The following is a 10,966-nucleotide window of genomic DNA, read 5'->3' as shown; positions in this document are numbered from 1 at the left end:
CAGCCGCCTGCGGGCTCGGGGTGTCCGTACCGCGCCCCGCGGCCTCTCCTCGCCCTTCCCCTTCTCTCCCCCCGGGCCCCCCCCCGGGCCCCCCCGAGCCCCGCGGAGCCGCCGCCTCCCGCCCGGAAGAGCGGCGGGGCCGGGAGCGGGCCGGGGCCGCTGCCACGTCAGGGCTGGGCGGCCCGCGGGCGGAGCGGGGCCGAGCGGGGCCGGAGCGGGGCCGGAGCGGGGCCGGGAGCGGGGCCGGGAGCGGGGCCGGGAGCGGGGCCGGGAGCGGCGCGGTGCGGAGCGGGCAGGATGCGGGGCTGGGCGCTGGCCCTGCTGCTGGGCGCGCTGCGGGCGGGCGGCACCGAGCTCACCTTCGAGCTGCCCGACAGCGACAAGCAGTGCTTCCACCAGGAGATGGAGCGGGGCCTCAAGTTCACGCTGGACTACCAGGTACTGCCCGGGACCCTGCCCCGGGACCCTGCCCCTTGCCATGTCCCTTCCCGTCTCCCCCCGTCCCTGCCCATGCCCCTGCCCGCATCCCGCCGAGCCCCAGCCAGGGCTGCCCCCGCACCTCTCCCGTGCACTCCCCGCTCCCCCTGCGCTGCTCTGGGGGCCATTCCCTGCCCCGAGCCCTGCCCAGCACTGCCCGCCCTGGAGCTGTTTGGCAGAGCCAGGATGGACCCGCGGGGGCTGCAGCAGCCCCCAGAGCAGCGGCAGGGGCTGTCCCCCTGCCCGAGTGCCCCACCTGAGCCCTGGGCACCATGGGGCAGAACCTCCCCAGGCCTGGGCCCCCTGCCTGCGGTGGGCAGCCATGGGCACGGTGCCCGTGCTGCTGAGGGCATGGCCGTGCTATGGGCACGTGGCAGGACAGCGCCGCTCCGTGCGGGGCGCAGGGATCCTCCGGAGGCTCGGCAGGTGCCACCAGCATCTCCTTGCGCAGGTGATCACCGGAGGGCACTACGATGTGGACTGCTACGTGGAGGACCCCAATGGCAGGACGATCTACAGGGAGACCAAGAAGCAGTATGACAGTTTCCCGCACCACACCGAAGTCAAGGGCATCTACACCTTCTGCTTCAGCAACGAGTTCTCCACCTTCTCCCACAAGACCGTCTACTTCAACCTGCAGGTGGGCGACGAGCCGCCCATCCTGCCCGACATGAGCAGCCGCGTCACCGCCTTGACACAGGTGCGTTGCGCAACGTGGCCGCTTCCCGCGGCAGGAGGACGGTGCTGCTGCAACTCCTGCTGGCGGCCAAACGGCACGGCCCCGCAGGACCAGGCTCGCCCCCTTCCCCTCCGCCAAATGCAGAAGTGCCAACCGCCGGCCAACCGCCCCTGCGGCGTGCCAACCACGTCCTCCTCCTGCTGGCACAAGCACAGCCGCCGTGCCAGCTGAGCAGGCTGGGACCGAGAGCCCTTCCCTGAGCCCAGACACCTGGGCAGGGCTCTCTGTTGTGCCCTGCAGCTCCAAGCAGGCCCCCTGCTGCTGGAGGCTGCTCTGCCTCGAGCACCACTGCGCTCGGGCAGGGGCTGGCAGAGACCCAGCCGCGCAGGGAACCGCTGCCTGTCCCCGCTGCCTGAGCACGGTCCTCGGGCTGGGCTGTGTGGGGCCCCGCGAGCAACAGCGTGTGCTTGTCCCCCCAGATGGAGTCTGCCTGCGTCACCATCCACGAGGCTCTGAACGCGGTGATAGACTCCCAGACCCACTACCGGCTGCGGGAAGCGCAGGACCGGAGCAGAGCCGAAGACCTCAACGGCCGGGTCTCGTACTGGTCGGTGGGGGAAACCATCATCCTCTTTGTGGTCAGCATTGGGCAAGTGATGCTGCTCAAAAGCTTCTTCACCGAGAAGAGACCAGGCAGCGGCGGAGCTGGCACCTAATGCCGAAGCTGTGCCCACGCCCAAACTGCAGGAGGGGAGGCAGGAGGGAGCGGGCAGACAGCGTTCCCCTGGGTCACACTCAACCTCTGCTTTTCGCAGGGTGCTGCCGTGGGGACATGGCTGGGGACGGAGCAGAGGGTGGCGTGACTGCTGAGCCGGATGGAGGACGGTCACCCGAGCACCAGCCCCCCCACACGAACCCCACCAGCAGCACCTCCCGCTTTGCTGCCACCCCCCCCGCCTGCTGCCCCTCCGTGCCCTGCCCCGCTCCCCGGCTCTCCCAGGGGTTTGGGCTCGCGGAGGCTCAGCACCAACGCTCTGCTCCCGTGTCCATGCCAGGTGCAACTGCAGGGTGCAGTCACAAGGCCACGGGCACCCAGCAGAGCGCAGGGCAGGGGGCTGTGCCCCCAGCAGAGCCCCCAGCGCCCCCCTCCTGGGTGCTCCCGCAGCCTGCCGTGCTGCCCTGGGGGCTGCAGCATCCGTGGCTTCTCTGGCCGTGCGAGGCAGGCGGAGCGGCTGTGTGCGCACAGCTCCCCTCTGTGTCCGCAGCGGGCAGGTTGTTCCCTGTTCCCCTGGAGCATGCTGCAGCACCGGCCGAGGCTGGGAGCAGGGTCCCAGGAGACCCTGGCTGGCTCAAAACACAGAGGTGAGGTTTCAGCAGGGGCTTTTTGCTTGGTTATTTCATGTGCTTTCACACTTCTCACGATGCAGCATTTCCCAGGCCCTTTCCTGCCACAAGCGCAGGCGGTGTGCGCCACAGAAAACATTTTCATCCTTACATGAGTCCATGCCAGGGACTTGTGCTGAGACCCAGACCCCTTCCCTGAGTCCCAGCCACCTCAGCAGAGGCTCTCGGGGGGCAAGTTGGGTGGGTTCATTGCACCGTGTGAGGCAGCAGGGGCGGGCACAGCTCTGCTTTGTCCCAGCCAAGGAAGCCCCCAGGAGCCCCGCTCCCTGCAGTCCCTCGGGACAGAGCCCCCAGCAGCAACGGCTGCAGCACCCAGCCGTCCCCAACCCCTCCAGCAGCTCCTGCCAGACCCATGGGAGGTCAGCACCACTGTCGTTCCCCTTTGCCACTTCATAATAAACCATGCGACTGTGCTTCCTGCTGCTGTTTCTGGGCACTGCTCCCATGTCCTGGTACTCAGGGCCACCGTCGCTGCCTGCAGCGGGTGCTGCCAGCTCCTGCCTCACCGGGCTCGCCCCCAGAGCTCCCCCAATGCCATCAGCACCTGCACACGGCCCCTGCCCCTCCTGGTGGCCCGGTGTGCCCCTGGCCCTGTACGTGGCAGCGCTGCCCTGCGGGGCCGTGCCATGCCGGGCTGTGCCGTGGTGTGGGCACGGGGTTATGTGCCGTCCTTGAGCCCTCACCAGCACCAGGCTGTGGTGATGTGGGGGCTGCAGCTCTGCCCCCGGCTCCCTCCCAGCTCCCTGCAGCGAGTGCGGGGCTCTCCCGGTGCCCCCCAGAGCCCAGCCCACTCTGAGGCTGCGTCCAGCCCTGCAGCAGAAGCCCAGGGCTCGGGGAAGGGTGCCCATGGCTCACTGGGCCCATCCCACCCATCGATGGAGCAGAGACAGGCTCAGCACCTGCTGGAGCGGTGCCAGGCTCCCTGCTGGCCCATGGCAGACCTCTGTACAAGGGGTTGGGTTTTGGCAGGGCCAAAGCCTTCCCCGGCCCCTGCTGCCTGCTTGCAGCCCATGCCAAGCACAGGCAGGCCCAGCAATGGCTCCAGGAACTGGCAAATGCGCTCCCAGCAGAGGTCCGGGTGCCAGACCCCGGGGGACCTGCCAGCAGCCCCCCACCCTCGCAGAGGCCCCAGGCACAGCTCGCACCGGGGGCTGTAGCTGCAGTTCCCACCCCACAGGAGCAGGGCGGCACAGCCACGTCTCCAGGCATCCGTGGCCCCGGCGGCCGTGCTGGCCTTGGAGCAGCCGCCGCAGAGCCGGGAGCTGCTGGGCTCCCGTGCCTCGCAACGACCTTGGGCAGGAGCCCAGCTCCCGTTCCCAGCAGCGGGCACAAGGCTGGGGCTGTGCCTGGGGCGAGCAGCCCCCAGCAGCTGCTGCAGGGGGAGCAGCACCAGCCCCATCCCACCCGCAGACATCCCTGAAGCTGCCCCCCTGCAGCAGGGGTGTCCCCAGGGAGTCCCCGCTGTGGGGACAGGAGCAGCTCCAGGCCGGGTGCCCTCGGGGACAGCAGCGGGGGTCCCTGCACAGCCCAGCCCCAGCCCCGTGAGCCGGCAGCCCCAGCACAGCCCAAGCTGGGGATGGATGCAGGCAGCGCAGGAGTTGGCCACGGGGTGCTTTATTGCTGCGTCCTGCCCCAGCACAAGGCTTAACGGGCACAGAGAGGGAAGAGGAGACCCGGGGGCACTCGTGCCCACCCGACCACAGGACCAGCTCTGCCCCACTGCTTGCAGAGGTGCTTTGTGGCACGGGAGCAGCGCCGCAGAGCCCCCATCACTTGTGCTCGCTGTTGTGCCATCACGGGTCCCCTGTCCAGAGCCCCCTGGGGATCTGTGCCACGTCGGGCCAGTCCCGGCTCACAGGGTGCTGCTTTGGCAGGAGCCAGCCCCAGCGGGCAGCCCCGGCCCCCCCGCACCCCCAGCACCCCGCCTGGCCCGCAGGGACAAGGCCGAGCAGTGGAAGGAGCCCGTGGCCGGGGAGGGCGGCTCGGGCTCAGGGCTGTGCCCACAGGGGCAGCCGCAGCCCCTCCGGAAGGGGATGGTGAAGAGCCCGTAGGTGATGGGGTCCAGGCAGGCGTTGAAGAGGCCGAAGATGAAGAGGATGTGGGTAAGGGACGGCGAGACCCTCTTCTGCATGGCCCGCGGGCAGAACCAGTACCACAGCCCCAGCAGGTAGTAGGGGGTCCAGCAGAGGATGAAGGAAGAGACGATGACCAGGCTCATCTTCAGCATGCGCAGCCGTGCCCGTGGGATGTTGTTCCCGGAGCACCGCAACGGCACGTCCCTGGAGGAGACTGAAACGCAGCAGGGGACCCCTGAGCGGGGGGCTCAGCCTCCTGGCCAGGGCCAGGGACCTGCACACTGAGCGGGGCGTGGAGGGCCCCACACAGCCCTGGCCTGGGCTTCACCCCCGGGATGCTGCTCGCTGCTCCCCCAGGCAGGGCCCTGCCAGCCCCCACTCACAGAGGCCAGAGCCCATGCGCCGGGAGATCTCCAGGAGGATGCGAGCGTAGCAGCAGACCATGATGAGCAGCGGCAGCAGGAAGAGGCAGGTGAAGCTGAGCATGTTGTAGAGGGTCTCGTGCCAGCGCTGGGGGAAGCTGCCCCGCGTGGTGCACTGGGTGAAGTTGTGCGGGGGCTGGAGGGTGACGGTGTGGAAGAGGAAGAGCTGGAGGCAGAGCAGAGGCGGGATGGTGCCAGCCCCCGGGGGCTGCAGAGGGCACAGAGACCCTGCACCTCCCCGAGGCAGCGCGCGGCGATTCAGGCTGCAGAGCACCAGAGCGGCAGGGTCAGATCCTGCCCATGCGAGTGGGAGCTGTGCCCGCACCCCTCTGGCCCTTCCCATCTGCCGTGCCAGGGGCTCACGGCATCGCCACCCTGGCGCGGCCCCTGGAACCCCCCCGGGAGCCCCAGGAGCGCGGGGTGCATGGGGCCGGAGCAGAGCTCCGTGGCGGGCACCTGTGGCAGGGAGAGCGCGGCGCTGAGCAGCCAGGCGGCGCGGAGCATGGCGCGGTTCCTCCTGCGCGCGCGGGCGATGGCCAGCGGGTGCAGGATGGCCGCCTGCCGGTCCAGGCTGATGACGACGGTGACGAAGGCGGAGGCGTACATGGCCAGCAGCCGGAGGTACATGAGGAGGCGGCAGGCCAGGTCGCCCGCCCGCCACTGCAGCGTGATGTTCCAGACGGCGTCCAGCGGCATCACCGCCACCGTCACCAGCAGGTCGGCCGCGGCCAGGTGCCGCAGCAGCAGGCGGATGTGGGAGCGCCGCGCGCCCCGCCGGCCCCCCGCCGCCCGCAGCACCGCCAGGTTGCAGCCAGCGGAGAGGGCGAAGAGGGCGAAGGTGACGGCCACGCGGGCCTGGGCAGCCGGGGAGAAGGTGGGCAGCCGCAGGGGCTCCTCGCCGCCCTCGGGGCGGGGGCTCCAGGCGCAGCCCTGCTCCGGGAGGGTCGGGCTGCCGGGGGGCTCCGCGCTGCCGTTCCCCACCGCGGGGCCTGCGTCTGGCCGGTCCCCTCCTGCCACGACAGGCGGACAGGCGGCGGGGCCTGGGGTGGGGGCTCCCGGAGGAGGCAGGTTGCTCTCAGCGCAGGAGGGCCCCGTCCCCTCCAGGACCCCCAGCCCAGCTCAGGGCACTCCTGTCTTCAGCTGCTCCCTGCGGCTGGGGGCTCTGGGAAGCCTCCAGAGACCCCCCCGCACCCTGTAGACATCTGGGACCCCCGGCATCAGCAGGCAGGGCAGGAGGAGGCAACTCTCAGCTGGCCCCAGCCCCCCGCCCACCCCAAGGCACTCCTGCCACCCCATGCCTCCCCACCCCGCAGCATCCCTCGCGGTCCTGCCCGCAGACGGAGACCTCCCGGCGCAGGCAGCCCAGCGCAGGACCCCCCGGGTGCAGCACCCCGCTCCCCACGCCCCTCACCTGCAGCCGCAGCGTCCGGCCCCTGCCCGGCCATGTCGGGGCTGCTGCTCACACGCCGCCGGCTCCCTGCTCCACGGGCTCCCGCATGGGCGCTCGGCTCAGCCGCAGCCGGCGGGGAGAAGGGCGCAGGGCAGGCACCGCGGCGCTCCAGCACCCACAGCCACCTCCGCTCCTGCCCCACGCAGCCGGTCGGCGGGACGCCCTTGGCAGCTCGGGTTGCTCCTTGACGTAGCCAGCCCAGGTGGGACGTCTCGGTCCTTCACCCTGAGCCACCCACACAGGCACGGGCGTGCGCAGCCTTCATGCACACACACACACACACAGGGGCTCAAGCGCACACTCACGGAGATGCACGTGCACAGACGTGGCTGTCTGTCCCCACGGCCAGAGCGTGTCCCTGTGGCCACAAAGCCCCCCCGGGGGCTGCAGCCTGGGGGAGGGGAACGTGGCCATTTTGCATCTCAAAGGCTTTGTGCCCCCGGCAGAGGGAATTAGGGTTATTAGCAAGTCATTTCACAGATAAGTGGGGCTCATTATCCCTGCAGACCCCCTGCCCCACAGACCCCGGAGCCCGTTAGCATCTGCCTGCCAGTCCCGGGCAGGGCCCCAACGCCTGCTCCAGACACCCCTGAGCCCGCGTCCCGCCAGGGCTAGGAGGGGGCCGAGCCCCCTGCACCCACCCATGGCCGTGGGGGCCCCCCACCCATGGGGTCTCCTGCCCGATGGCGTGCAGCCCCCCCCCCCCCGCAGCACCCCAGCCCTTTCCTTGCTCCTGCCCCCAGGCACCCACATGTAACCCTGCGGTGTGGGGGCCCCACAAGCTCCAGGCGCGGGGGGTGAGCGATGCTCAGCCCTCGCTGAGCGCCGGGGCCGGATCCGGGGGTGCTGGTGCCACCACGCGTGCAGCAGGAGGTGTCTCTCCTGATGCATCCCAGCAATTGCTTTCCCAGATGCTGCCCGCAGCTGCGTGTCGTGGTTCCCCGGCCCCATGGCGGTGCTCAGAGGTCCTGCCCATGCCCCGAGGCTTGCCCCAGCGCGGAGCAGCAGTTTCACCACCTCAGCCCTTCTCTCCTGGCCCCAAACTCAGCACAGTGGCCCAGGCACATCGCACCCCATCCCTTGCCCAGCAGCTGCTGCAGGAATGGCCTCATGGCGACACACAGGGTGGGCAAAAGGGTTTATTTATGTACAGTCACAGCCAGCCTGGCACAGCCAGCATGGATCCAGGCTCATGAGGCACCTCGTCCTCCCCACCTCCCAGCTGTCCGAGGGGGGGCACGCGTCCCCTGAGCCCTCCAAGTCACAGGCGTCCGGGCGCTGCGTGGCTCCGGCTCCGAGGAGCTGGGGTTTGCCCCGGTCAGTCCTGGGGCTGCGGCGGCAGCAGAGCCTCCAGGAGAGAGACGAGATCTGCGGAGAGGTCCTGCGGGGGAGAGAGTGTGGGTGAGTTGGTGACCAGCCAGGGCAGGGCTGCAGGGCAGGGCTGGGATGTCAGGGCAGCAGGGATAGGGGCTGGCAGAGCCCTCCCGCCAGGAGGGCACCCGCTCGGGGACCTGCAGGAGCCTGGCCTCAGGTCTCTGGCAGCTGGTGGGAGTCCGACAGACACAAGGAGGGTGGCACTGGGGAGGACAGGAACAGGGGAAGGCACCGAGCACCCCACATGCACCCGCTGCAAGGGAAAGGGGATGAGGTCTCCGTTCCCAATCCCAGACCATGCTGCTGTGACCCCAACACCAGTCCCACACTGCCTCAGGGGTGCTCCAAGCCCACCAGAGAGGCTGTGCCCTGTCCCGTGCCAGCCCCCTGCCAGGGGCCATCCGGGCTTACCCCAGCCCCGCGACCGGGCACGTACCTGGGTGACTGTCCCTGCATCCGCGACCTCCGGCAGCATCAGCCCTGCGTCCAGGATGGGGTCGCTGGGGGGGTCCGGCGGGGTCCCTGCCCCTGCGCAGTGAGGAAGGGACAGCCAGGAGGACACGCCGGAGACGAGAGCCCCGTGCAGCTCTGGTGGGGTCCACACAGGGGGGCTGTAGGGGGGTGACGGCCAGGCCCCCATCCCCATGTCAGGAACTCCGTGCAGCGCCGGGGGGGTCTCCAATGCCGGGCCATAGGAGGGTGGCCCCCAGGCCCCCGTCCCCATGTCGGGAGCCTCCTGCAGCGCCAGGGGGGTCTCCATCACGGGGGGTGACCCCCAGACCCCCGTGCCGGGGGGCGAAGCGTCCTGCGGGGCCGGTGCCGGGGGGGGTGGCCGAGGGCGCGGGGGCTGGCAGCAGCCCAGGCCCTGGGGGCAGAGGGGGCAGTGCCGGGGGGCCGCCCCCCGCCGCCGGGCCAGCGCCTCCTCGCTGAGCCCCAGCAGGGCCGAGAGGTGGGCGATGTAGCGGATGGCGAGGCGCAGGGTCTCGATCTTGGTGAGGCTCTGCCCGGCGGGCGCCAGCGCGGGCGGCAGGTAGTGCCGCAGCCGGTGCAGCGCCTGCGCCAGCCGCCTCATCCGCAGCTTCTCCCGCTCGCTGGCGCTCTGCCGTGGGCCCCCGGGACCCCCGGCACCCTTCCTGCCCACGGGGCCGCCCCGCGGGCGGGTGGCAGCGGGGCCGCGGCGAAGTCCCCGGGCGGCGGCAGGAGGCGAGAGGCCGCAGGAGTCGGGCGAGGGCGCGGGCGAGCTGCTGCTGTAGCCCTCGGGCTCCGGGGCTGCCGAGCGGCCCCAGTGCTGCAGAGAGGCCGCGGTGGGCACCAGGAGGCCAGGGGCTGCCGGGCGGGCCATGGCTGCGGGGCCGTGTGCCGGCAGCCCCCGGTGCCTCGGCTTTATGCCGAGCCGGAGGTGTGAAGTGGCACCTCCATGGCCGGCGTCGGCAGCACTTCAAAGGCCGGGGGGGGGGGGGGGGGGGCAAGCGTAGCCAGCCTTTGAACACAGGGGTGACGAATTTTACCCCAGCGGTGTGAGGCTGCTCTGTGCCGCCCACCCCCCTGACATCCCTCACCCCAGCACCGGCACCAGCACCGGCACCGGCTGGAGGAGTCCTTGTGAGCTTGGGACCCGCACGGGCCCGGCAGCAGGGTCAGCAGCGGTGCTGGCAGCAGCAGAATGTGTGCAGGGGGGTCTGCAGGGGGGGGTCTGCAGAGGGGTGCAGGCTGCAGTCGCACCAGGGCCAGCCCATACCCATGTCCCCAGCACGTCCCTGGGTGGGCAGCATGGTGCGCAGCACAGCACCCCCAGGCGCCGTCCCACCCGCACCCTGCTCCCCTGTGACCGGCCAGGCTGGGGGCCAGGGCCCTGCTCCCCCCCCATGGCCAGCCACGGCAGTGGGCTTTGGCCAGGTCCCCCGCAGCCCTGGCTAATGGCATTTCACATGCTCACACTAATGAGCCCTGACGCCTACAGAGCCGCCCAGCTCCTGCCAGGGCCTGGTGCCCGGCAGTCCCAGGTGCTGTGACTGACAGCGTGGGGCCCCTGTGCTGCCCCCCGCACCCCTCCCTGCTCCCCCAGACTCTGCAGCAGCTCTGAGCCCAGTCTCAGACCGCAATCTCCAGGTGCTGCTCCCCACCTGCCGGGAGCAGCACCCAGGGGTAGCAGCAGTGAGCGCAGCCCCACGGGTCCCTGGCCCTTCCCGGCACATGCAGCCCCATCCGGGCCACTGGCGGGGGCTCCGGGGGCTGGGAGGGGGCCCCCCGCCGCGTTCCCAGGCCCTGTGCAGGGGTCGCTCCCTGCGGGTGTAAAGGTTTCCAGGGAAACCCGGCACTGCCGCGGGAAGGAAAACAGATCAGGGAGAGAGCCCGGGGAAGACAGGGGGGAGAGCTGCATCCCGACGTGGGCTGCAAGGCCCCCGCCACACTGCCCCCGAAGCACAGGCTGCACAGCCTGGCCGTGCACTGGGATGCACAGCACGGGGTACAGCTGTGTGCACAGCCCCCAGACACCGGGGGTGCAAGGCCCCTCTGCAACTCCAGGCAGGGGGCACAGTGCTGGGCACAGGGCATGGAGCCAGCGGCAGAGCAAGGGGCCGACCCCTCCCCAGGGCAGTGCTGGCGATGGGGCCGGGTGAGGCAGCGCTCTGTCACCAACAGGCTTCTGGTTCCCAACGGTCACATGAAAGTCATGAAATTTTCCTTGGAAAAGCAGCGGCATGGAGGCAATGACAGAAGTCCTGCTTAATGGTCACCGCTGGCCCCTGCATTTCCTCACTCCTCACCACGATGGCCAGGGCCAGGCCCGTGGCTCAGCCCCACGGCAGCTGCAGGGCCTGGGCAGGGGCATCTCCATCCTACACCAGCCACGCCGTGCGGGTCCCACCATGCCCAGGCGCTCGGCGGTGCCAGCAGTGCCAGGACAGGCGCTCCCCCGCCTCCAGCCCCGCTGCACCAAGCTCGCCTCGTGCCCAGCCCCGGTGCCGCTCGGAGCCACGTGCACCCCGGGGCACCCCCGGCAGCCCAGCACCGCAGGGGCACCTCGCTGCAGGGCACCCCGGCACCTGCTGCACCCCGAGCCCCCTCCAGGTGATCACCTCCC

General features: G+C 70.8%; 3 protein-coding genes across 4 annotated transcripts; 1 reads left to right on the top strand and 2 right to left on the bottom strand.

The window, feature by feature from the left end:
• Positions 1-208: 208 nt before the first annotated feature.
• On the top strand, positions 209-2,973 carry TMED3 (transmembrane p24 trafficking protein 3). Its single transcript, XM_083850368.1, has 3 exons — positions 209-438; positions 929-1,177; positions 1,636-2,973. Exons 1-3 carry the CDS (start codon positions 298-300, stop codon positions 1,870-1,872), a joined length of 627 nt encoding a protein of 208 aa, XP_083706494.1. The 5' UTR covers positions 209-297; the 3' UTR covers positions 1,873-2,973.
• A 1,180-nt stretch (positions 2,974-4,153) lies between these two features.
• On the bottom strand, positions 4,154-6,502 carry LOC310904767 (gonadotropin-releasing hormone II receptor-like; the record flags this gene model as incomplete). Its single annotated transcript, XM_083849940.1, has 4 exons — positions 4,154-4,849; positions 5,019-5,223; positions 5,514-6,175; positions 6,469-6,502. 4 exons carry the CDS (start codon positions 6,500-6,502, stop codon positions 4,413-4,415), a joined length of 1,338 nt encoding a protein of 445 aa, XP_083706066.1. The 3' UTR covers positions 4,154-4,412.
• LOC310904948 (uncharacterized protein) lies at positions 6,139-9,225 on the bottom strand. Of its 2 annotated transcripts, XM_083850352.1 has the most exons (3): positions 8,318-9,225; positions 6,469-7,888; positions 6,139-6,259 (listed from the first exon to the last, which is right to left on the bottom strand). In XM_083850352.1, the coding sequence occupies exons 1-2, from the start codon at positions 9,221-9,223 to the stop codon at positions 7,826-7,828; spliced, it is 969 nt and encodes a 322-aa protein (XP_083706478.1). In that variant the 5' UTR covers positions 9,224-9,225; the 3' UTR covers positions 6,139-6,259; positions 6,469-7,825. The 2 variants fall into 2 exon arrangements, with proteins under 2 accessions (XP_083706478.1, XP_083706477.1); XM_083850351.1 differs by having other exon boundaries at positions 6,469-9,225.
• Between the last annotated feature and the right edge of the window lie 1,741 nt (positions 9,226-10,966).

The sequence above is a fragment of the Anser anser genome (assembly GCF_964211835.1).
Source record: "Anser anser genome assembly, chromosome: 10".
Classification (NCBI taxonomy): Eukaryota; Metazoa; Chordata; class Aves; order Anseriformes; family Anatidae; genus Anser; species Anser anser.
Note: the sequence above shows the minus strand (reverse complement) of the source record. Positions and strands in the feature narration are given on the sequence as shown.